Raw genomic sequence first — 24077 nt, forward strand, 5'->3', positions numbered from 1 at the left:
GGGTGGAGAGGGTGCAGAGGGTGTGAGGGTGTGAGGGTGGAGAGAGTGCAGGGGGTGGAAAGCGCCTCTTCACCTGAGCCCTTTTTTCACATGGTCTCACTATGTAGCCTTGGCTGGCCTAGAACTCAAAGATCCGCCAGCCTGTGTCTCCCAAATGCTGGTGTTAAAGGTGTGTGCCATGTACCCCATTCACTATTGAGCTCTTTATGAAGACCTATCTTTCCACCCATTAAGGCACTTTCTTCCTGGCTTAAGTCCCATTTCAGGGAAAAATAGGATCCAGCAGGCATGTTGGAGGAGCCCATGGGTCCTTCACATATCAGCAAGTGGATTTGTATAACCCAGGATCGGCCAGGCAACCAGATGAATGAGAAACAACCATGTTCCCAGGCTTCACCTTGGCAGGGCTGGGACTGTGAGTCTAAAAAGCAGGTGCCTCATAAGCTGGGCTAGGGAACCTTCAAAGCTCTCGTCAGCTCCACACAGCTTTCCAAGCTCACTGCTCCGCTCACTGCCACTTTACCCATCTCTCAGCTGATAGCCTCACTGCTCACTCCCAGCCTCAACCCCAAGACCTTGTCACATGCTCCTCACTCACGTGCGCATGGTAATCACCGCCTCTGTTGAAACGCTCTGATAGGGCTGGGAACATGGCACACAAGCATGAGGTCTGGAGTTCAGATCCCCAGAACTCATGCAAACGCCAGATGTGCCAGCTCCCAGTCTGACGAAGAGACCGTGCCTCGGTGAGTAAGGTGGAAGAGAGATGGACGATGATATCCACCCCTCACCTCCAACTGCATGCACACATGTGTACACCACATGCAGGGGGCGTGGAAGAAAAAGAAGTACATGCCTACATCCCACTTCCAACCGGGAGAGAATAGTGACACTCCTCCCCACAGCTGTAACCAGATGGAGGCAGATTCCAAAAGAATCCAGCTGTAAATAACAGAACGAACAAGGTGAGGATGCGGCAGCACATCCCAGAAATTCTCCCACCTGTAAAGGAAGTACCGTTACCGTCTCCATTTTAGTCGGGAAACTGAGACCCAGAGAGCTGAGGTGAGGTGCCCAAAGCCACACAACTTGTGTTTAGAAGAATTTGGACTTGGACCCTTTTCAGACCTTCATTACAGGAAGTATGGAGGCCACTTGGTTGTGGGGTTGAGTCTGTGGCTCAGCCACAGTGGTACGGAGTCTTTCCAGCTTCCTGCTTTTTTGCTGTGGGGATTTTCTTAGTTGCCCTATGGCCAAGAGCTGTTCCAAGATGTCTCTCAGCCATCATGCATAGACACCAAGAAACCAGCCTCCAGCAGGAAGAGGAGAGGCTGTTCCCTGCCATTTGACTCTTTCCAGGAGAAACCCTTTCCCAGAATTCTCCAGCCAGCTGACATGGGGTCTGTTGTGCATGTAACTAGGTCACGTGACCAATACTCCCATAGCAAGGCATCCAGGGAAAGAATTCACTGCTGAGCGTTTTCTCAGGCTTTGCTGGGAGGCACACTCGGCCACCGATGGAGGCTGGGAGGTGTCCGCTGAGTAGAGAGCACTTCATGTTGTCTGTGAATCTTTGCTTCAAATGACTTAGCCTCCCATCTCTTCTAGAGGAGTCTGTTGCCTCCATAGGTGTGTGCCTTCACTTCTCCATCATTCATATATTTAGCAAACATTTATTGAGTGCCTAATGTATGCCAGACATAACTCTAGGTACTGATGGGAATCCCTGTCCTCCCAGGGTGACCATGCTGGAGCACCACTGTCCAATGTAGTTTCTGTGTTCCTATGCGCTCACGTGTGGCTGCAGGTGCTCCATGAGCGACTGCTATAAGGGATTTGTTGTTGTTGTTGTTGTTGTTGTTTAAGTCAACTTAAATGTATATTTAAACGCTGTGAGGAAGCCTTTAATCCTAACACTTGGAGGCACAAGGTCAGCCTGAGCTCATGGTAAGACTCTGTCTCTGTAAGTAATATGGTCTTCTGTAAACACACATTAAAATGAAGCTCTGTGTGGCCAGTGGCTCCCTATCAGCCCAGCTCCTGGAATCCAAGGAACCTGCCATTGGTGTCCTTCCAGGATATGTAAATACATGTACCCAGGACCCAGGAGCTGGAGAGATGGCTTAGCAATTAAGAACTCTAGCTTCTCTTACAGGGAACCCAAGTTTGATCTCTACCACCCATATTGAACAGCTCACAACTGCCTGTAACTCCAGCTCCTGGAGATCCAGTGCCCTCTTCTGCCCTCCACAGGCAACTTCACTCACATGCATATACACATACACATGATTAAAAGTAAAATAAATCGTAAATAAACACATGTACTGTTGTCTGGCCTGAGAACTGCCTCTTCTCACGTCAGTTAGAAACCTGGCGTGGGGGTGGCTGCCCTATCCTGTGGCCTATTGGTGCTGCTCTGGATAGCAGTGACCACCTTCTCAGAAGCCCTTGGCCTTCAAGGATGCCACTGTCCTCCACGCAGTCTTCTCTCCCACCTCTGTCCGCACACTCTTTGCATCTTGACTGTTCGGCGATCTTCCTGCAGCATCCTCCCGAGGGCTGTGATTGGCAGCCCTCACCACACCTGCTTCCTACTTCCTGTTACTCCTCCAGGTGTCCCTTTCCCACCGCACCCATCTGCTGGGGATGCTCAGTAGCCTGTCACTCTGCCCTGTCACGCTGTACCACTCACCCACCAAATATTTAGGGAGCATAAGGTACTGCAGCCTCTGCCAGAAAAAAAGTGACTGTCCTCTCAGAGCTGGCACTGAGGAGGTGACGGACAAGAGACCCCTGGGGGCCACAATGTTCCTGATGTCTGAGCGGGAAGATGGGGTGGGGGGGAGCCCTCAGTGGGGACAGCAAGGACCAAGGCAAGCAAGCTCCCGTGGCTATGGTAGATTTTCTTGCAAGTTTCGTGGAAGCTACTGGAAATTTTTGTTTGTTTGGTTAGTTGGTTTTGGTTTTTTGGATTTTTTTGTTTTGTTTTGTCTTGTTTGTTTGTTTGTTTTTAAGGCACCTGCCTCTGCCTCCCGAGTGTTGGGATTAAAGGTGTGGTCATGGTGCCTGGCACTACCGGAAGGCTTTTAGCTCAGGCATCTCCGACTCGGCATGCCCACCCTCAGTCCTGATATCCCGTGAACCTCCTCCTTCCTAGCTCTTCCCAGCTCTGTAGGCACCAGCCCTTTGTCCCACACCAAACCTTGGCGTCACCTCGGCCCCTTCCTTTCCCACACAACGTTTACTTCCTCCTTGGATGCTCACGCCATCCTCCTCTCCACCGGCCTCTCCCCCCAGCTGCTCACTGGGTCCTCTGGTAGCTAAGTTTCTGTTGAACAAACAGATGGGTGTCTTTTCTTCTCCACCGTGACCCCTTCCCCACCCAGATAGTCCCTTGAGGGTCAAGTTCTGCGAGGTGGGGCCCTGAGGCTGTCTACACCTGTGGGTCTGAGTTCGAGTTCCTTCTTGGTGTGACTCAGATCTTTGGACACTGATTTCTGGGAGTCTTGGCATCCTCCTCTGTAAAATGGGACGTGAGCAGCTGACGGCCTCAGATGCAGGCCGGATGCAGCGCACCCAGGCAGGCTCCCTGATGCACAGCGTTAATGGCAGCTATATATAACCCAAGGCCTCCTTTGTACTCCCACCGCCTCTGCCCTACTTCCAGTCCTCATTACGCTGGCCGGCCGGCCAGTCTCACAGCTCCTTCCTAGCTCAGGCTTCATCACCGCCAATCTGTCCTCTCAGGTGTCAAGCTTGTCTTCCCTCTGCTCCACAACCTCCCCACTGTCCCCACAGACCCCAGGACGAAGCCTCCTGGTTTCTCCCAATTCCTACCATCTTTCTGGGCACGTGGGCAAGGGGAGAGGAGCTCCAACATCTTGGGAGTAACTGAAGTGGCGCTGGCCACGAGAGAAGTCAGTGTTTCTGCCGTTCTGAGGCCTGGGCCAGCCAAGGCCAAGGTCTCACAGTGAGCACATTCGGGGTGGCACTGAGCCTAGGTCTGAGCGTTTATGACTGTGCCCTGGATTTGAGCTCCTCGGCTCTGTGCTCTCCCGTTGGGGTCTTCATATCCCTCTTTCCTGCCTTCTGCATCAGGAGCCAGAAAGGGACTTGAACCTGTGTCATGACCTTGGGTCAATGTCACACCCAACACCAGCCCTGCCCATACCCGGCTCCAACACTAGACCCCAGGCTGAGGCCTTGCCCTGCTGTGCCCGGCTCTCATACTCAGCCCACCCACCCCCAGGCTGAGGCCTTGCCCTGCTGTGCCCGGCTCTCATACCCAGTTCCCCCCCAGGCTGAGGCCTTGCCCTGCCTGTGTCCGGCCCTCATACCCAGTCCCCCCACCCCTAGGCTGAGGCCTTGCTCCATCTTACTATTTGTTTGTTTGTTTTAGTCCAAGGGTAGCCTTGGACTTTTGTGTCTTTGAAGACTAAAGAAGTTTGGGGAGGCTGGAGCAGAATCAGCAAGAAGACGGGGAGTGGGTGAGGGTGGGGGATGGGCCAGTGTTTCAGGGCTTTGGGGATCACGAGGAGGGCTTCATCCTTTGCTGAGGAAGGTGGGAGCAGACAAGGGACATGATGGGGTTCTAAGGCAGTACAATCCCAACTGCTACGGTGGCTTGTGCTTGTGGTCTCAGCACCTGGGCGACTGAAGCAGAAAGATCACGGGTTTAGAGCCAGCTCGGGGTACAGAGTGGGAATCTGTCTCAAAGAGCCAAGAGCTGGAGATGGGTCTCAGTGGCAGGGTGCTTGCTCAGCACAGCGGAGGCCCTGGCTCCGTCCCCAGCACCACAAATGATAATAAGTAATAATAATTGTGAGCAGGGCATTGTAGCTCGGAGGGCTTGTCGCTGGGAATGGTGGTTCACACCAGTTATCCCAGCACTCGGGAAGTCGAGGCAGGAGAATTGCCCCCACTTCCAGAACCAACATGGGCTACAAAGTAAGAACTTGTCTGAAAAAATCTGTGTGTAGTGGTGCATGCCCTTAACCTCAGTGTGTCTAATGAAGCAGCAGGGAAGAGATTGTGTCTCAAACAAGGGCAGAGGCAAGGATCCGTGTCTGAAGTTGTCCACTGACCTCCACAAGTGGCCTGTGGCACGTGTGTGCCCATACACACAGTCCACAGGAGGGCTTGTGCAGGTTTGACATAAACACCACAGCATTTCACAGATGGAATGTGGATCCTGGGTTTCAGCATGGGGCTGGGTCGACCTGGAAGCATCCGCTGTGGATGACAGAGAACCATCGAACTTTGCATAGAGGAAGATAATTATATTGTGGGATTAATGCCACCTGTTTGTTTTTATTTGTTTAATATGGAAAAGGTAAAATTCCCTCTGCAGCTCTAGATTCCTCCTGGGCAGTGCTGGTCTGTCCTCTCCTCCCTCCACTTGGGATGAAAGTCAGGGTCATGTGGATGTTAGACAAACGCTCTTGCCCTGAGCCACACCCCTGCCCCTCACTGGGGATCCTAGGCAGGTCTCTACCCCTGAGCTGCACCCCTGCCCCTCACTGGGGATCCTAGGCAGGTCTCTACCCCTGAGCCACACCCCTGCCCCTCACTGGGGATCCTAGGCAGGTCTCTGCCCCTGAGCCACACCCCTGCCCCTCACTGGGGATCCTAGGCAGGTCTCTGCCCCTGAGCCACACCCCTGCCCCTCACTGGGGATCCTAGGCAGGTCTCTGCCCCTGAGCCACGGCCCAGCCCAACCTGGATAAGAACACTGAGCTGGTCCCCTCCCCGGTGGTAAAGAGCAGCCCCCTGTACTGATGTAAATGCCGCCGCTTCCCCTCTGACACTGTCCCCAGTGCGCCTTTCTCTCCGCGTTTCTCTCCTCAGTACACAGCACTCTGACATTTGATGTGTTTGCTGGGTTCTCTCAGCTTCCTCCACACACACAGAGACCCATGACTCTGTTGCACACACTGAGCAACAGCTTCTGTCTGCACAGAAAGAGGAAAGTGAGGCTCAGAAATAGAATGGCGCCTGTCAGAGGAAATCTGAAGAAGTCCAGAACTGCACAGTCATAATCCCAACAGTCAGGAGTCTGTGACGTCAGAAGAGCACAGCCCAGGCCAGCCTGAGCTAATTGATCACACACTGTTTTCAAAAAAGTGGGTGTGGGTGTGGGTGGGTGGGTGTGAGTGTGTGTGTGTGTGTGTAGAGGGGGGTGAGTGTGTGTGTGTATGTGTGGGTGGGTGGGTATGAGTGTGTGGGGGGGGGTGGCCTGTTGTCTCGAGCTTGCAATTCCACACCTGGAAGGCAGACCGTAGGATTCCTGTCAGTTCAGGGACAGCCTGGGCTACATAATAAGCTTGCTACATTTTGACACTCTGTCTTAAATATATGTATATTTGCTGTGTGTGGTGGCACACGCACGCCTTTGCTCCTGGCACTTGGGAGGCAGAAGCAGGAGGATCTCTGTGAGTGTGAGGCCAGCTTGGTCTATACAGTTAGTTCCAGGCCTGCCAAGGCTATACAGTGTGACACTGTCTCAAAAATTGTGTGTGTGTGTGTGTGTGTGTGTGTGTGTGCACGTGCGCGCAGACATGTCTTTATCATATATAAAACAAGCATGTTGTGGAGAAAGAGAAAAGAGAACAGGGTGTCACATGCTCTCCTGTGTGCTCCAGCCTAGCTGGCCCATGAGCATCTTGGGAGTAGAGGTTTGCACCCTCCCCACGGGTACACATCTACCTCACACACAGAAGAAAATGGCTACCAGTCACCTCTCACTCCGTAAGACAAGAACCATTACTGTCACCTGGCAGGCGACAGAACTGACCTGATGGTGTCCGGTCACCAGTGGGAAGCTGCTGGTGCCATGCGCCTGCCCATCCACCTGCCCTGCCCCACGTCTCACTGTCGCTTTCTCCTGCAGCATCTTGGCCACTGTCGGGACGGAGTTTGACCTACGGACACTGAGGGCAGTACGTGTGCTGCGACCACTCAAGCTGGTGTCTGGAATCCCAAGTGCGTGAGTCTCCATCCTTCCAGAAGGCGCTGCGTGGGCCCCGCTCCCATCAGGGCAGGATGCCCCTCAGGGGTTTCCCAGGAATCAGGTCTAGGTGGTCTCTGGGAGCAAACCAGAGACCTCACCCCTTTATTGAGCGCCTGCAGTCTACGGGAGTCGTGTTCTGCACACAGTTCCCTCAGCACCCACAACCTGTTGTATAAAGGATGCCGATGCCTCAGTTTTAAGGGGAGCACGTAGGCTCAGGTGTCTGAATAGTTGGATTAGGGTCACATGACAAAGAAGGGCTGAGTTAGAGTTAGCAAGTGGAACTCCGTGCCTGGGTGGTGAGCCTGCGGCACTTACTGCCTGGAGCAGAGCACTGCAGGAAGAGCCTCTGTGCTCTCATTTCTCCGCTGTGCTTAGGTGGTGGATACCCACTGCACAGGTGAGAAGGGCAAGGCCCAGAGGAGTCCTTGACAGGTGGGTGGGATGAGCACAGGGTCCGTGCACATTCTCCTGCTCTCTTGTTCTTCAGGGATGCCTGGGCTTCACACACCACGGAGAGGGCTCAGGATTCAGCCCCAAGCCGAACGCCGGCAGAGGGCTGTTTCTACCCCACAGTCTCCCCGGATAGAAAGCAGAAAGCAGTTACTCTGGGCGGCCGGGAGGTGGTTCAGATGGCAGAATGCTCACCACGCAAGCGCGAGGACCTGAGTTTGATCACAGAGCACTCTTGTGGGGAAGCCGGGTGTGGGGTGCATGTCCGTCATTCTGGCTCTGGGACTGTGGAGGCACAGGCTCTCCGGAGCGCATGGCCAGTGGGTCTGGCTGAATGGACGGGTGCCAGGCTTAGTGAGATTGGAAGCAGACACTTGGCGCTGGCCCCTAACTTCCACATACGTGCATGCGCACGCACACACAGATGATTAAACAAGTAAGGACTCCACTGTCCCTGGGAGTTCTACATGTCCAGTTTTTTGAACTCTTCGTCTCCAGAACAGCCGCGGCGTTAGGCTCTGTTATCGTCACTGTGTTCAGTGTGTCGGCCTCACTGATCAGAGTCACTCCCACCCAGACGTAAAGAGGTTTCTCTGGTGGGGCTGGTGTCTCTCAGTAGTAGAGTACTTGCCTAGCCATCATGGTTTCTGGCTTCTCCCTCAGCACCATGAGAAAACTTAAAATGAAAATACGAAGAGAGATTTCTCAGCTGACCACCAGCATGTTCCTTTTACAGGAAAAGGGGCCCATGGCCAGCTCTGCGTGCCCGCCGGCTCCTGTGTCCCATTAGGTTAAGAGCAGGAGACTTAGCTAGTACTAACAGGAGGCCCGGTGAGTAGGGTGACCGGGTGTTTGCTAGTGTTGGCTTTCTGTTACTGCCACGAAACGCCCGAGATGAAGGGAGGGAACAAGAAGTAAAGGCACCTGCTGGCCTGAGTGCCGTTCCTGGGACCCACATGGGGGAAGGAGAGCCGCCATTCCTGCAAGTCATCCTGTGACCGGAACGTGTTCACTGGCACGTGTGCTCACGTAGGTAGGTAGGTAGGTAGGTAGGTAGGTAGGTAGGTAGGTAGGTAGATAGATAGATAGATAGATAGACAGATAGATAGATAGATAGACAGATAGATGGAAGGATGGATATGAAAAGGGAGGGCTGGAGAGATGGCTCAGTGGTTAAGAGCACTGGCTGCTCTTCCAGAGGACCTGGGTTCAGTTCCCAGCACCCACATGACAGCTCACAACTGTCTGTAATACAAAAACCCTCTCCTGGCCTCCACAGACACTGCCCCGATACACTCAAACACACGCACACAAAGTACCCATATACATAAATAAAAGCAAAGGAAAAAACTGAAAAACAGAGAAACGTTTTGGTTTTGCTCCGTTTGGGAGGTTCAAATCCTTAGTCATGCCCCCTTGCTTTGGGCTCATGGCCCCGGCAACACATCTTGGTGAGAACTCATAGGCAGTGGCTTACCACATGGTCGCCAGAACGCAGAAAATCAAAAGCCTTACACACAGGGACAGCACCCTCCCATGAAGCCCCACCATGAAGCCCACCCCTTAAAGCTCTACACCCCACTTACTCCACAGGCTGGGAAGCAGGACGTTAGCCAGTGGCCTTTGGGTGGACTTATCCACACCATCGCACCAGCCCTGGGCTCTCTGAGAGTCTGCGGTAGTCAGCCCTCTGTAACTATAACGGAACACCCACAAGAATCAACTTAGAGAAAGAAAGGTTTGCTCACCTCAGGACTGGTTTCAGCCAGTGCTCTATCTGCCCTGTTACGGTAGGCCTGTGGTGAGGCCACACATCATGTTGGGAGCACAAGGCAGAGCAAAACTGCTCACCTTGTGAGTTGGGGCAGCTGCTCTTGCAGAGGCCTTGAGTTCAGTTCCCGGTACCCATGTCTGGCTGCTCCCAACCTCCTGTAACTCCAGCTCGAGGCGCCCTCTTCTGGCCTGCGATGGCACTGCACTCACCTGAACAAATTCATACACAAATGCAAACAGGTAAACAGAAGAAGAAATCTTTAGGGGCTGGAGAGATGGCTCAGCAGTTAAGAGCACTGGCTGCTCTTCCAGACGGTGGTCCTTCAGTTTCCAGCACCCTCATAGAGGCTCATGGTTGTTTTTAACTCCATTCCCAGAGTATTCAGTGCCTTCTCCTGCCTCTGTGGGCACCAGGCACACAGATGGGACACCAACAGGCTTACAAACCAAACACTTAGACACATAAAATAACAACAAATCATTTAAAAATTTAGAAAATAAAAGCACATACCTATGAAGAACACAAGAAAAGGGCCCTCACTCAGTCTGCCCTGTGCAGGCTAGCCTGGTCTACAAAGCAAGCTCCAGGACAGCCAAGGCTACAGAGAGAAACCCTGTCTCAAAACAAACCAACAGTTACCTCAAGATTATTGATACAGGAGGCTATGTATAGACTATTCAGATGGCATCCACTTTATAGAGCAGACTTGGTCCATGGGAGCCTCCTGGTTATGGGAGGTCTGTACAGCACAGAGACTGGGGTCAGAATTTGACCTGCTTCACAAGAAGTTACAAGTCTCATTCGGCTTCCTTCTAGAAAGGGAAAAGGGAAGAAATTGTTCTAACATTCCTTGAGCTTTAGAATTGTGGTGGGCTTGGTGGCTCAATGGATAATGCACTTCTCCGACCAGCCTGATGACCTGAGTTCAATCCCCCAGACCCACAGAAAAGTCTAGAACTGACTCAGCAAAGATGTCCTCTGACCTCCACAAATGATTACCATAAGTAATTAAATTTTTAAAAGGTTTAAAATCATGGGGTTTTTCACATAGAATGAAAATTTAAGCATTTTCAATTTAACCCTTTCCTGTCTCTCAAAAAATACCTAAAGCCACATCCAGAGAGGGGAAGACACTGAAGTGACTTTGTGAGGACAAGGGCTTGCCCGGGCCCGATCTGATACTCTCCACATCCAAATCTCCCACGCCTCCCGCCCCGTTTCAACGTCTTCCTTCTCCGTGGAATTACTCAGAACAGAGAGGCCAGTGTCGGGCAGACTCGGGTGAACCCTGACTTTGCTGTCCCTTGAGCCCACAGAGAAATCCGACCCCCTGAGCCTCCACTCCAATGGAGGTGATTTTTAGCCTGCAGCCGCCTCCACGGGTCATGGCTGCAAGCTGAGGAGATAAGAGGGAATCTGGGCCTCGGAGCTGGGAGTTGAGGTGCTGGCTGCAGGCCTGCTGGTAACAAGGGAGCCTGGAAAGGGAAAGGGGGCCCCTCTTGACTTGGGGCAGTTTAGGGAAACAGCACCCCCTTGTGGAGGAAAGCTACCGAGCGTCTCAGAAAATGGCTTAGAAAGCCCTGGCTGACGGCCCTTGGGCCCTAAAACTCCTCAGAGCATAGCCTAGATCATACACACTGAAGCCTTTCTGTGGGAGGGGAAGTGGCCGCCTTCCTCTTCATCGTCCCCACTCTGGGATCCATGGGAGGCACTTGGCGGGGTGCTTGCTCACTGGCCGGTCTCTGTCTCCCCAGGTTTACAAGTCGTCCTGAAGTCAATCATGAAGGCGATGATCCCTCTGCTGCAGATCGGCCTACTCCTGTTTTTTGCAATCCTTATTTTTGCAATCATAGGGTTAGAATTTTATATGGGAAAATTTCATACCACCTGCTTTGAAGAGGGGACAGGTAGGTCCATACTATGGGATATGAGGTCTTTCTCAGGGGACAAAGCTCCAGAAAAGATAGGCAGAGGCACTGGTTCCCCGCCCCCACCCAGACCTGGAAGCTGGGACTCCACAGCAATGGGCCTGTTTACAGTCCACCAGAGAGAAGACTGTGTGCCTGGCTGGGGGCCCAGGTCTTGTCAAACATGCATGAGGCCCTGGATACATCCCCAGCATGGCTAAACTGCCTGCAGGAAAGACAGAGGCCACAGTCGCTTCTGATACCTCGAGATCATGGCTACAGTGTTGCATTTGGGGGGCCCTAGAAGGCAGCCCAGAGGACAAGTGGTTTGCTTGGCTGTGATCCCTGAGGCACCCCTGGGAGACATGGAGAGATGGGCTGGGGGTGTGCTCTTGAGCGGTTTTTCCTGTGAGCACAGAGCAGTGCTGTGGTGTCTGGACAGCAGAGAGTGTACCCCACCAAGGAGATGGAGGCAAGGGCTGGATAACAGAAAATGAACAAGGGAGGGTCCTGCCCTGCTCCTTCAGAACCCAGCACCTGACAGGTTGTGTCCCAGGCAATGGGAAACCTGCCTCTGACACGATCCTGTTTCATCCAGTCAGAACGCAGCACCCAGCCGGTGCTGCCTGCCTACCCAATGCCCCATCATGCTTTAGCTAACTCCTGGGAGGCTGAGTCCAGAGGGAGCTGTGATTTGCGTCCCACAGAGGTCAGCATGGAGGTGTACCTGGGGCTCAGGTCCGACCAGCAATGTGGAAGACACATGCTGAATTCACACTTGGAGGTGCAGGCCCTTCCAGATGCACTTCCAGTTCAATCCTAGACTCCCCAAACTCGAGCTGCCTAAGGCCCCAGAACCAAGAAGACTCAACCAAGAGGGGGTACCTGTGTTTCGTACTTGGACCACCTACTCCAGAGCAGGTAGTCTGGGTTTCCATAGCCAGAGGAAGAATGAGCCCCTGGGCAGAGAGGTGTGGGGCCTTGTTGGGAAAGGGAGCCAGGGAAGAGCAGAATTGTGCAGAAGTGACCTGGTACCGAGCGCACCACTAACCCCAAGCAGATCCACAGAGGATGGTGTCCTGGTCGGGTCCCAGCTGGGAACATTGTTCTGGAAGGCGGAGGTTTCATTTCTTCTTTCTCCTGCTTCTTCTCTCCTGGGCTTGTGAAGTTTGCTCAATACGGAATGGCCTAATTATTTCTTTCTCCAATAAAGAAGGTGTTAATTGAAGCAGATTTATTTCTGCACCTGGCCTCACCCGGGCGGAAGACAGAGAGTGTGTCTATCAGCCCCAAACAGAAGAACCCAAACTTAGGACCTAGGAGCTCAGGCTGTGTGAAGTGTCCAGGGTGTTTTTGTTTTTGTTTTGTTTTCCCAACCAGGGCTGGCTGGGGTCCCAGTGGGGTTGTGGGGGGACAAATGTGGGTGGAGCCATGGAGGCCAGCAGCCCGGATTCGGGAGGCAATCCAGAGCTCCCAATTAAGACTGGAAGATGTGTGAGTAAGAGACAGAGATACACAGACGCCCCGGCAGCAGGCTAATTTTAAAATGTATTTATAGCTGAATTTCTCCGACTCCGGATGGCTGTGTTTCTCGAATCAACCCTTGGAGTGCTTGGCGTCGACGCCTGGGGTTGAGGGACGGGGTCGAGCACACCTCTGGATGCTGTTGCTAAAGATAGGCAGCTCCCAGCCACAGACTCGGGGAGCCCACTTCCTGTCACCCACCGCCGTCCCACACATTCACAGACTCCAAGGCAAAGTGGAGTGCTTCCTGTTTGCTAAGCCTCCAGAATCCTGCCTGAACTAGACCCTGGCTCACACACATTTCTAGGCAAGAGGCTGGTGTGTTCTCTCCATGCTTCCCACTCACAGGAAAATTGAGGGGGTGCCTGTCGGAGGCCTGAGGAGGTGGGGACACCAGAATTAACCAGGTGAACACAGAGGGGTTTGCGTGAACCAGATTTGGACTGAAAGTGGGGCAGAGAAGGTTCGAGAGACACAAGTGATCTTCCTAGGGCCTTCTGTGGAACCCTGAGCCTTAAGCTTTAATGGTTTCGCTTTCCTGTCCACACTCACTGTGTGTAGGTCTAGTGTGGTCAGCCTGGCTGTCTCCACTAGAAGCAAGGCCTTTTTGTTGCCTTTGTTTATTTTATACTTTTGGGGGGGGGGTGTTATTAGTTTTGTTTTTTGGTTGGTTTCGTCTTCGTCTTGTTTTAAGACAGTCTCACTGTATAGCCCAGGCTAGCCCGAAACCAGTCATCTTCCAACCTCCTGGGTGCTGGGGTGACAGCTGTGAGCCACTCACTGCCCCGACACATTCCCTGCTGTTGACAGGATGACTCCATCTAGTGGGGGTCACGTGTGGTCCCCTTCCCCGCGGGGCAGCTGGAGTGGGACAGTCAAGTCAGCTGCACACAGGAAACGGATGTCTGTTGAGCAGAAACTCGCGTTTTTATACACTTAGCTGTTAGTTTTCTTTTCAAGCCTGTCGTCTTTGGTTTTGAGCCTTCTCAAACCAGCCATCGTAGCCATCAGGAGGTTGAGGCAGGAAGATTCCCAAGATTTAGAGCTACACGGTGAAATTGTGGCCAGGTTGAGCCAAGTGTTCAGTGCCTCCCCATTCTCTTCGGTACCAAGGGATTTGGATGTGCCGACCTGTTCAGCTGTTCCCTGCTGCAGGCTGTGTTGGGTCTCTGTGTTAAGGAGCATGCCCTGGCACTCCTGACATGTCACAATGTATCTCCTGATATTGGGGAAGAAAGCTCCATTCTGTTCCTACCCTCAGGTAAGAGTAGGAACCATGTGTACCTGTCCCTCACCCCAGGGCACCATGCATGTCGTGAAGAAAAACAGTCCGCGAGGTTCTAGAACACCCAGAGGACACACATTTCATGGTGCCCTGATCTGACCATGCTGCCGACCACAGAACACCTCCCAGGAGTTAAAGACTGGAAAGATGTAGTATAGTATGATGGCTCACACAGCTGCCAGTCAAACCCAGAAAGAAAACGCCACAAGTATTTGGAAACCAAGAGGCATACTTCTTGTTTGTGAGAGAGACTATCTGATGTTGGGGATTGGCCTTCAAATTACATTTAGTCTGAGTGTGTGTTGGAGGGGAGGGGCGGACATGAGCAAGGCTGGCCCAGAGTCACTCGGTGCTGCAATCAGTGATAAATATATGGGAAACCACCCCCCTCTCTTTCTTCCCCTCTCTCAAGTTTGTTTTTCCGGAGAAATATTTATTGGTTACCCATGGGTCAAAGGAGAAACAGTAATGGAAATTGGGGACTGTCTTAGTTAGGGTTTCGATTGCTGTGAAGAGACACCATGACCATGGCAACTCTTATAAAAGAAAACATTTAATTAAGGCTGGCTTACAGGCTCAGAGGTTTAGTCCATTGTCATCATGGTGGGAAGCATGCTGGTGAGCAGGCAGACATGGTGTTGAAAAGGAGCCAAGAGTTCTACATCTGGATCCACAGGCAGCAGGAAGAGAGTGGGTCCAGGGGTGTAGGATGTGGTTCCAGGATGCAGTATGTCTTTCCATGATGAAGGTTGGCTGTCCAGGATGCAGGACGTGGGTCCAGAGATGCAAGATGTGGGTCCAGGATGCAGGATGTGGGTTCAGGATGCAGAATGTGGTTCTAGAATGCATGATGGTGAACCAGTATGGAAGATTTGGTCTAGGATGCAGGATAGGGTCCGGATGCAGGTAATGGTGCCAGGGATGCAGGATGTGGGTCCAAGATGCAAAAGGTGGGTCTGCAAAAACTGGGCCTGGCTTGAGCTTCTAACATCTCAAAGCCCACCAGTGACACACTTCCTCCAGCAAGGCCATGCCCCCTAATAGTGCCACTCCTGGGGACCAAGCATTTGAACATGAGTCTGTGGGGACCATTCCTGTTAACACCACCACAGGGAATATTTTCACAATAATAAATAATAACATAACAGTGTTTCTGAGATGCAGTCAAAACTGTACTTGAAGGACAATTTGTAGCCTTAAAGAAAATGGCTCAGCTTCAACAGGTTAAGAAAAGAACAGGGGCCCAGAGGTGGTGCACACCTTTAATCCCAGCACTCGAGAGGCAGAGGCAGGCAGACCTCTTGAGTTCAAGCCCATCCTGGTCTATAGAGCAAGTTCCAGGACAGCCAGGACTATACAAAGAAACCCTGTTTCAAAAACAAACAACAAAAAAAAAGAAAAAAGAAAAAGAAAACAGAGAATTAAACTGGTGGAAAGCTGGAAAAAAAACAAAAATCTGGTGCTGCAGACAGGAATTAAGAGATCTAAAACCAGACACTCATATTTCATCCCAATAACCACTGTCGGGTTTCCCTGCCTCTCCCTCCTACTCTCCACTCTCTCCTTTCTAGACGACATCCAGGGTGAGTCGCCAGCTCCGTGTGGGACAGAGGAACCCGCCCGCACCTGCCCCAACGGGACCAAATGTCAGCCGTACTGGGAAGGGCCGAACAACGGCATCACTCAGTTCGACAACATCCTGTTCGCTGTGCTCACTGTTTTCCAGTGTATCACCATGGAAGGCTGGACTGATCTCCTCTACAATGTGAGTGCTGCTGGAGCGCATGGGGTGACGTGGGAGGGGAGTCCTGAGCTGGGTCGCCTTTGGAAAGTCCAGGGCAGAAGCTCAGCGGCCTCTGGGCAAGCCCTGAGCTGTAGAAGTCCAGATAGTCCTTAGACAGAACTTCCTAATGGTGCCTCGGCCGGGTGCTAAATATGCTTTCAATGTGCAATCCTGAGCTCAGCATGTGTAAAGGAGTAGGACTTCCCAGCCTGGGCAATGCCAAACAGCCCTGGGCATGCCCTTCCCATGACATATGGAGTGTATGGGAGCCAGGGGTGACTGTGAGGATGTTGGTGTCCATGCTAAATGACCTGGTATCCCAAGTTCTTTGTCTAAGCTCAAATCCATGCATTTCCGTGAGATCCTTCCATGTGTGTGAAAGTGTCCCCTTCCCCAGTAGGCAGCTGCCAGCGCAAATGCGGCTGGAGCCTGGGCACACGCATTGGACTCCACACATCTACACAAGCCACCAGCCAAACAGAACTATGAACAGCAGGGAGAGAGGTGCAGGTCACACACCATGGCTGGCTCGTCCCTTTACAATGCAGGACAGACACCGGGTTCTAGGAGCCAGAGTATATTGGGTTTAGTCACTGTGAAACACTTGGAAAGTGGCCGCTCTGTCCTGCCCTGCCTTCCTTCTGCTCAGTCACTGTCCCTCACCGTGAGCCCTCCTGTGCCATGGCACATCTCCCCACCGCTCACTCACGCCCGTGCGGCCGTCACCCCTCAGCAGCTGTCGGCCATCGGTTGCAGATCCCCTTTGACACCACGGTCCGGGGCTGCTCACAGTCCCTGTGTGAAATGGGGCGGGAGCTGGACTCCTCCCTGTTCTCCAAATCATGGTGTGCCAGCCTTCACTACATTGGTGCTTCAGGTGTGGTGTAAGCTGTGGAGCTCAGGACCATGAGTGAGGTGTGCCGAGTATGCTCAGGGCAGACGTGTGTTGATTCCTGACCGCAGACATGGAGGACCGACTGCAGGAGAAGAGCCACATCTATCTCCTGGGCTGGGGAGATGGTTCGGTAGAGAAAGAACTTGTCTCACAAGTGTGAATTCTCATGTGGATGCCGAATGTGTGTGGTGGCCTGCCGGGAGCTGTGGTGCTCTGGAGGCAGAGATGCGATCCCTGGGCAAGCTGGCCAGCCAGACTAACCAGGTTCAAGTGAGAGACCCTGTTCAATATTAGAATGTACTCAGTGTCAAGCTACAGCCTCTGCATGCACACACAGGCATGAGACATGTGCATACACACATTGCACACACAGGCACGAGACATGTGCATACACATATTGCACACACAGGCACGAGACATGTGCATACACACATTGCACACATACTACACACACATCTTTAAAAAATCTGAATTGTCCCTCTTAGCACGATGGGGTCACTCTGCACTTTTTCCATCACTCCTCTCTCATAACAATTTCTAGAATGTTCTTTGTGGCAAGACAGATTTCGTATTCTTTGTGTAGCAGCATAGTATTGAGTTTTGCTGCTGCCCCGCGGTTTACATGCTCAGTCCCTCGCAGAGAAATGTCAGGGTGCCCCCCCCCCACGACCAGGCGGTGCCCTGAGCACTATTGGGTTTGTCGAGCTTTTGTAGATGCAGACTGAGTCTGAAGGGTCTACGTCCCGGAAGGGGGATTACAGGGTCAAAGCTAAATTCATTTATAGAGTTTCTTTTTAAAAAACAGGACGAGGATGGAAGGATGGCTCAGATGAGAAATTACGTGCCACACAAGTATGAGGACTTGAGGTTGACCCACAGAATCCATGCATAAAGCTGTAGTGCAACACCCAAAGTTGTCCTGTGACCTACACATGCATACACACACAAACACATGTACACATGCATGTAATACTCAAATGTGTACACACAAACATGTGTACACATGCATACACACACAAACACATGTACACATGCATACACACACAAACACTTGTACACATGCATACACACACAAACACATGTACACATACATGTAATACTCAAATACATACATACATACACATATGTTGCTGTTGGGTCTTATCTGCCTCAGATGTATACTTAATACACATAGGCAAACACAAGTACATGCATGCACACATGCGTATGTATACATTTAGGCACATACATCTAATACATGCACACATGTATACATATGCACACACTCGAATACACACAGGCACACACACAACAAATACATGCATACATACATACATATACAGTCATACATGTACATATACATACAGCAAGATAGAGATAACCAAGTATATTGCAATTCTCATAAACTATCTTTAAAACAGATTTGTGAGTTGGATGTGCTGGCACAGAGCTGTCACCTGGGCACTGGGGAGGCTGAGACAGGAGGTGGAGAGTTTGAGACCAGCCTGGGCTACTTAGAGAGGGACACCGTCTCAATACAAGACCAAAGAAGGCTGGAGAGAAGGCCCAGAAGTTAAAAGTGCACTTGCAGAGGACCTGGGTTCTTTCCCCAGGACCCACACTGGGTGGCTCACAACTCCCTATAACTCCAGCTCTAGGGGATCTGATGCCCTCTTATGACCTCTGAGAGAACACATAAGATGACAGACAGACAGACAGACAGATATAGAGAGATAGAGAAATAGGGTTTTTTCCTAAAACCATTATGGAGTGTCAATAGCCACCTGCAGCAGCAGGTCATGTGGCGGTGGGTCACATAAGTCTCATGGTTTTGTGGCAGTGCCACATTTCAAAGACTTTGTGTGGCACTCTGAGACTCAGTGGCCCCCACAGTGGCCCCTGCAGTTGATGTGGACAGAAAGGGACAGTTTATAAGTAACCGAAATCCTCAGCCTCCATGTTTGGCTCAGCCTAACACCACCTTGCTGCCCAAAATTAGAGATTCAAAAACTGCCTTTTGCGTGGGCCTGGAGAGATGGCTCAGTGGTTAAGAGCACATATACTGTTCTTCCTGAGGACCTGAGTTCAATTCCCAGTACCCACATCAGGTAGCCTGCAACTGTCTGTGACCCCAGCTCCGGAGGGATCTCACACCTCTGACCTCTGTGGACTCTTGCATTCATGTGCACATATCTCACACACACACACACACACACACACACACACACACACACACACACACACACACTGAAATAATAAAAATCTTTAAGACAGAAGCCTTGTGCCAAGTGTGCCACGCCTGTAATCCCAGCACTCGGGAGGCAGAGGCAGGTGCATCTCTGTGAGTTCGAGGCCAGCCTGGTCTACACAGTAGCTGCAGGCCAGCCAAAGCTACATAGTGAGACCCTGTCCCAGGGAAAAGACAAAACAACAACAACCACCCAGCCCTGTGTTAAGAAGTGTTTTGTTTTGTTTTTTAATATGTGTTTTTGGTACCATCCTCCAGATGAGAAACTGAGACTTATGAGTGAGATCAGTCCGCTGAGTCTCCGGACAGTTACAAGCAAACGGGATTCTAATCCAACACTGGCCACTGCTCCTTGCGGCTACCCCTCTCTGTCTTGTTCCCCATATGTCTTTCTTCTGTTCGTTAATTTGCAGATACATCCCTGTCTCTCCTCTTTCCTCTCCCCTCCTCCTTGCTCTCTCCTTCTTCTCCTCTTTTCTTTCCTTCCTCTTCTCTGTGCCTTTCCCCATAAGCCTCTTTTACTCCATTTCTTTCCCTTGGTTAATGTCAGGGAAGAAACAGGAAAACTGCTTGCTGTCTGTTAATAGACTCACACCTCTTGACTAATGATCACAAACAGCGGGGATGAATCTGTGGCCTGAGCCTTCTCTCATTCACAGATACTTGTCCCATTTCAAATCAGGTGATTCTGGAGGACTGCCAACCACTCATTCATCCAGCAAGCACTCATTGAATGCCAACTACATGCAGCACCCTATGAATGCCTACTGTATGCGTGTGTATTGGCAACGCCTCCTGTGTGGTGACATTTCAGGCTCTGAGGAGCTGGCGTTCTAGTGGGTGAAACAGATGACCGTTAGATCGAAGACGGCGGGCACAGACTATTTTATGCTCGGTGTGACTCACACGGACAGAACCGGCTTGCACACCAGTCCCATTTTCACTTTTCAGAACCTTAGTCAGTAAGAACTTTGTCAGGAGGGTCTGAGTCTGATTCCCAGGCAAGGTGCCCCATGCCTCAGCATTGTGGAGACAGAGATGAGAATTCTCACCTACTTGGGCATGGCCAAGACCAGTAAGAGACCCTATCTCAAAAGAGGTGGACAACTGTCCGGATGAATGATAGCCGTGGCTTCCCTCACCCAGCCATGCACATGAACACGCATACACACACATATTAAAGAAAACATGTAGATGTGGTGCACTTGAGATGGCGTGAGACAGTCATATGACCTAAGGGCAGTGAGGCGGTCAAGGGTCACAGGCTATCCAAGGGTCAGGTGGAAACCCTCCCGAGAAGACCTGACGGAGGTGAGGGTAGCCCATGGGTCTTCCCAGACGGTAACCCAGTCCAGTGGACACCAGGACAAAATCCCAGAGGGAGGCGGGACTGCCCTGGTCCTCGTGAGCAACACTGAAGCCGCACAGTGGGGGAGGGGAAGTGAAGGAAGAAAGGGAACCGAGGAAGCCGAGGTGCTGACGGGCCTCACAGAACAACGGACTGCTGGTTATCCAAGCCGGGAGTGGATGGGGAAAGGACGCCCCCCGAAAAGTAACAACAGTCGGGAATCAAGGTGTTGACGCGTGTAGACTGGGCCTTTGCTTCCCTCAGGGTCACTGCCAAACCTTGGCTCTTCGTGGTCAAATCCACCGCATCTTTATCTCAGAAACTATGGAGTTGATTCTTTTCTTTTCTTTTTTTTAAGATTTATTTATTTATTTTGTATACAGCATGTATGACTACAGGCCAGAAGAGGGCGCCAGATCTCATTACAGGTGGTTGTGAGCCACCATGTGGGTGCTGGGAATTGAACTCAGGACCTCTGGAAGAGCAGTCAGTGCTCTTAACCTCTGAGCCATCTCTCCAGCCCCGATTGTTTTCTTAAACTGAGGGTTTTTTCTTTTTCCTTACATCTTCTCTGGCTTTTTTTTTTTTTCTGAATGAACCAGGCTGAAGGAAAACAGAGGGAAATAAACCATAAGGCAGAGGCACCTCAGGATTTCTCTGGGACTTAGCCATTAATTTGCCTGAAGAGTATTTATCGAGTGCTCACTGAGCGCCAGGCGCCACACTAGACTCGGCACTCTTCATGAGTCAGAGTCCTCCAGCTCTTGGGGCCACTCATTTTCACCATGAGACAGAGCACTGAGCGCGGCCAGAAGGGACGGAGTTAAAAGCAGTCGCAAAGCAGGACGACAGGGAAGCCGTTTTCCTGTGCACCTGTGTGCTGTGTTAACCTTTCCTAGGGAAATAAACAGAGGTCTCTTCACTCCAGCTAGAGAACCTACGAGAAGCCAAAGGAGCCATTCGACCAGAGTCCGGTTTGGCAAATCAACAACATGTTTACTGGGCTTACTCACGGGTGTCTGGGTGTGGAGAAACTTACAGAAACATGAATGGGGGATTACTTACAGGACCCGAGAACATGACAAGACAGTGAGTGTTGTCAACTTCACAGAACCTGGAATCACCTGGAGACCCACCTCTAGGCATTCCTGGGAGGGACTGCCTTTGTTTTTTGTTTTCTTTTGTTTTTTCAAGACAGGGTTTCTCTGTGTAGCCCTTTCTGTCCTGGAACTCCCTGGGTAGCCCAGGCTGGCCTTGAACTCACAGAGATCCTCCTGCCACTGCCTCCAAGTGCTGGATTAAAGGTGAGCACCACCATTGCCCAGCTCGGGTGGGAGGGGGAACTGTCTTGATGATATTCTCTGAGGAAGAAAACCTCAGTGACTACCAAGGAGAATAAACCATTCCTAGGCTGGGACCTGCACTGTATAAAAAGGGGAAACAGTTGGGCGGTGGTGGCGCACGCCTTTAATCCCAGCACTCGGGAGGCAGAGCCAGGCGGATCTCTGTGAGTTCGAGGCCAGCCTGGGCTACAGAGTGAGTTCCAGTAAAGGCGCAAAGCTACACAGAGAAACCCTGTCTTGAAAAACCAAAAAAAAGGGGGGGGCGGGGACAAAGCCAGCCCCTGCCCCTGCCGCTCTGCTTCCTGACTGCGGTGTGGCGCCTGCTCCAAGCTCTTGCCTTGACTTCCCCACAGTGAGGGACTGGACGCTGAACTTTGAGTGAAACACTTTCCCCTTGGGTTGCTTTTGTTAGGAGTTTTTTGTTGTTGTTTTTGTTTGTTTGTTTGTTTGTTTGTTTTTGTTTTGTTTTTATCACAGTGACTATTCGCATACAACATGTTTTCCAAAACAGTGCTGTGTTGAGGATGGTCCCAACTGAGAAGCTGATTGTGGGGGTGCTGGCCTCCTCGAGGGGTTCACCACCGGGAACCTGATAGGGGGGTGCTGGCCTCCTCGAGGGGTTCACCACTGGGTGAACTCAAACCTGGAAAGACTGTGCCACTCAGAGGCTACGTGAGGCGGCACCAGGGCTGTGTCTCTAAAAGACATGTCCTTTCCCTGTCCCTTCCTCCCACAAGCTGAGTGACTTAAACGACAGAAATGTGTCCTGACCTCACTCCGGAGCTGACAGCAGGCCGCGCCCCTCAGACACCTGTAGGGAACCCTTCCTGTCTCTTCCTCACTGACAGGCTTCACCCCCGCCTCCCCCTTCCCGTTGCCCCTTCCGTCTCTGCCTGTCCGTCTCTGTCCTGACGGCCTCTTTATGAAAGGACATTGATCACAGGATTAGGGCCTTCCCTGATGATGTGAGTGTCGCTCCCAGGACCTGGGAGTTCCGGCTTAGACGCCCTCACGGGAGACTCGGAGCCACAAGCCAGTGAGTATGTGAGTGTGCCTCTCTGCGCTTCCGCTTTCCCACCTGAGGACAAATGGTTGTACTCTCCTTCTTGGAATTCACGAGAGGATTTTTGTCAGTTTCAGTAAGCCAAATGTCCACGACTGTCGCACAGGCCTCAGGGCGTTCAGTGTGGACGGCTGCAACTGAGGCAGGGTACCTCACCGCCCCTCCTCCACCCCATGTCCCCATATGAGCCACGCCATGTGACAGCCCAGAGCCCTTCTTCTAGCTGGCTGCTGCTGGCGCTGGCTCCCAGAACTATATTTAGCCTGAGGAACTCGAACGAGAAGCTCTCAGCTCCACGGTGCCAAGAGGAACGCAGAGCCATGTACCTTCTGTCCAGCATATTCCAGTGACTCTTTCTTTCTTCAGAGTCCTTCAGAGCAAAGCACTGGGGTGCCAGGCTTGGCAGAACAGGCTGTGGACTGGGGTCTCGGCTATTCATTTTCTCCAGAATCCTGTCTGCGGCCGTGATTAAAAGTGACTTTTTGTTTTAATTATTTGAGTAAATACATTAACAATAGATATATCTAATTCTGCAATATTATTTTCTCACATTGCAGAAGATGGAACTCAGTGTCTTGTGGGGGCCAGTGCTCTTCTAAGTACTCCCAGCCCTGTTTTAACTTTGTTACTTTTTAGGCAGGGTCTCATATTCGGTCTGGCTTGCCTAGAATTCCATTCTCTGTGTGGACCAGGCTGGATTGAAGCAGGTGGTTAGTCTTTGAGACAGTCTGTGCTGCCTAGGTTGACCTTGCACTCTTAGGCTCAAGTCTTCCTGCGTCAGCTTCCAGTGTAGCTGGGGTCACAGGTACCTTCACACCATAGTTAGTTAGCCTCTTCTTTGCGTTCGTGCTGTTTGGCTACAGAGTGTAACATGCTGTTGTGTGACACTGTTCATGGAGAAATGTAAACAAACATCTACCCACTTCAGATAGCGATCCAAAGTCCAGACACCACCGAAGTCCAGTTTGGTGAACCAGTAAGTTTTACTGGGGTTACTTACAGGAGTGTGGGTGAGGGGTTACTTAAAGAAACAAAAATGACTCAAAAAGCACACCCAAGTGATGGTGACAGCCCACAAAAACTGGAGACCTCGAATGCACTGGACCTGCAGCCAGGTCGACAGGTAGAAACTCTCAGGCGGCTCAGTGATCTGAATCTCTCCCAAGCGACTTGTCTGATCTGGACTTCTTCCAGACAGCTCAGCGTGTCTGAGAGTCTGTCCACAGCCCTTATATACACTTGGGGAAAGAAGGGCCTAGCGAATCTGGTCGGTTTCTGGGGCTTCCTAAAATCTTTGAGTTGTTTACTTCCTGAAGTTAAGGAGCTTCCCTGCAAGGTGGAATGTTTCACCTCCCCTTAGAACATCCTGTGTCTATTAAGAAACTTCCCTCTGAAGTGGCTGATTTTATCTTAGAAGAATATACAACATATATATTCTGTGTCTGGCTAGGAGTCACACATGCATG

General features: G+C 51.6%; 1 protein-coding gene across 1 annotated transcript in view; it reads left to right on the forward strand.

Moving 5' to 3' along the window:
- The window catches only part of Cacna1a (calcium voltage-gated channel subunit alpha1 A), a 295083-nt gene that overhangs the window by 164571 nt on the left and 106435 nt on the right, over positions 1-24077 (forward strand). Inside the window, exons 6-8 of the mRNA XM_037206465.1 lie at positions 6890-6981; positions 10991-11143; positions 15524-15717. Coding sequence (XP_037062360.1) covers positions 6890-6981; positions 10991-11143; positions 15524-15717 — 439 coding nt within the window. The remainder of the gene's footprint in view (positions 1-6889; positions 6982-10990; positions 11144-15523; positions 15718-24077) is intronic.

Source organism: Peromyscus leucopus, chromosome 5 (genome assembly GCF_004664715.2).
Source record: "Peromyscus leucopus breed LL Stock chromosome 5, UCI_PerLeu_2.1, whole genome shotgun sequence".
Taxonomy (NCBI): Eukaryota; Metazoa; Chordata; class Mammalia; order Rodentia; family Cricetidae; genus Peromyscus; species Peromyscus leucopus.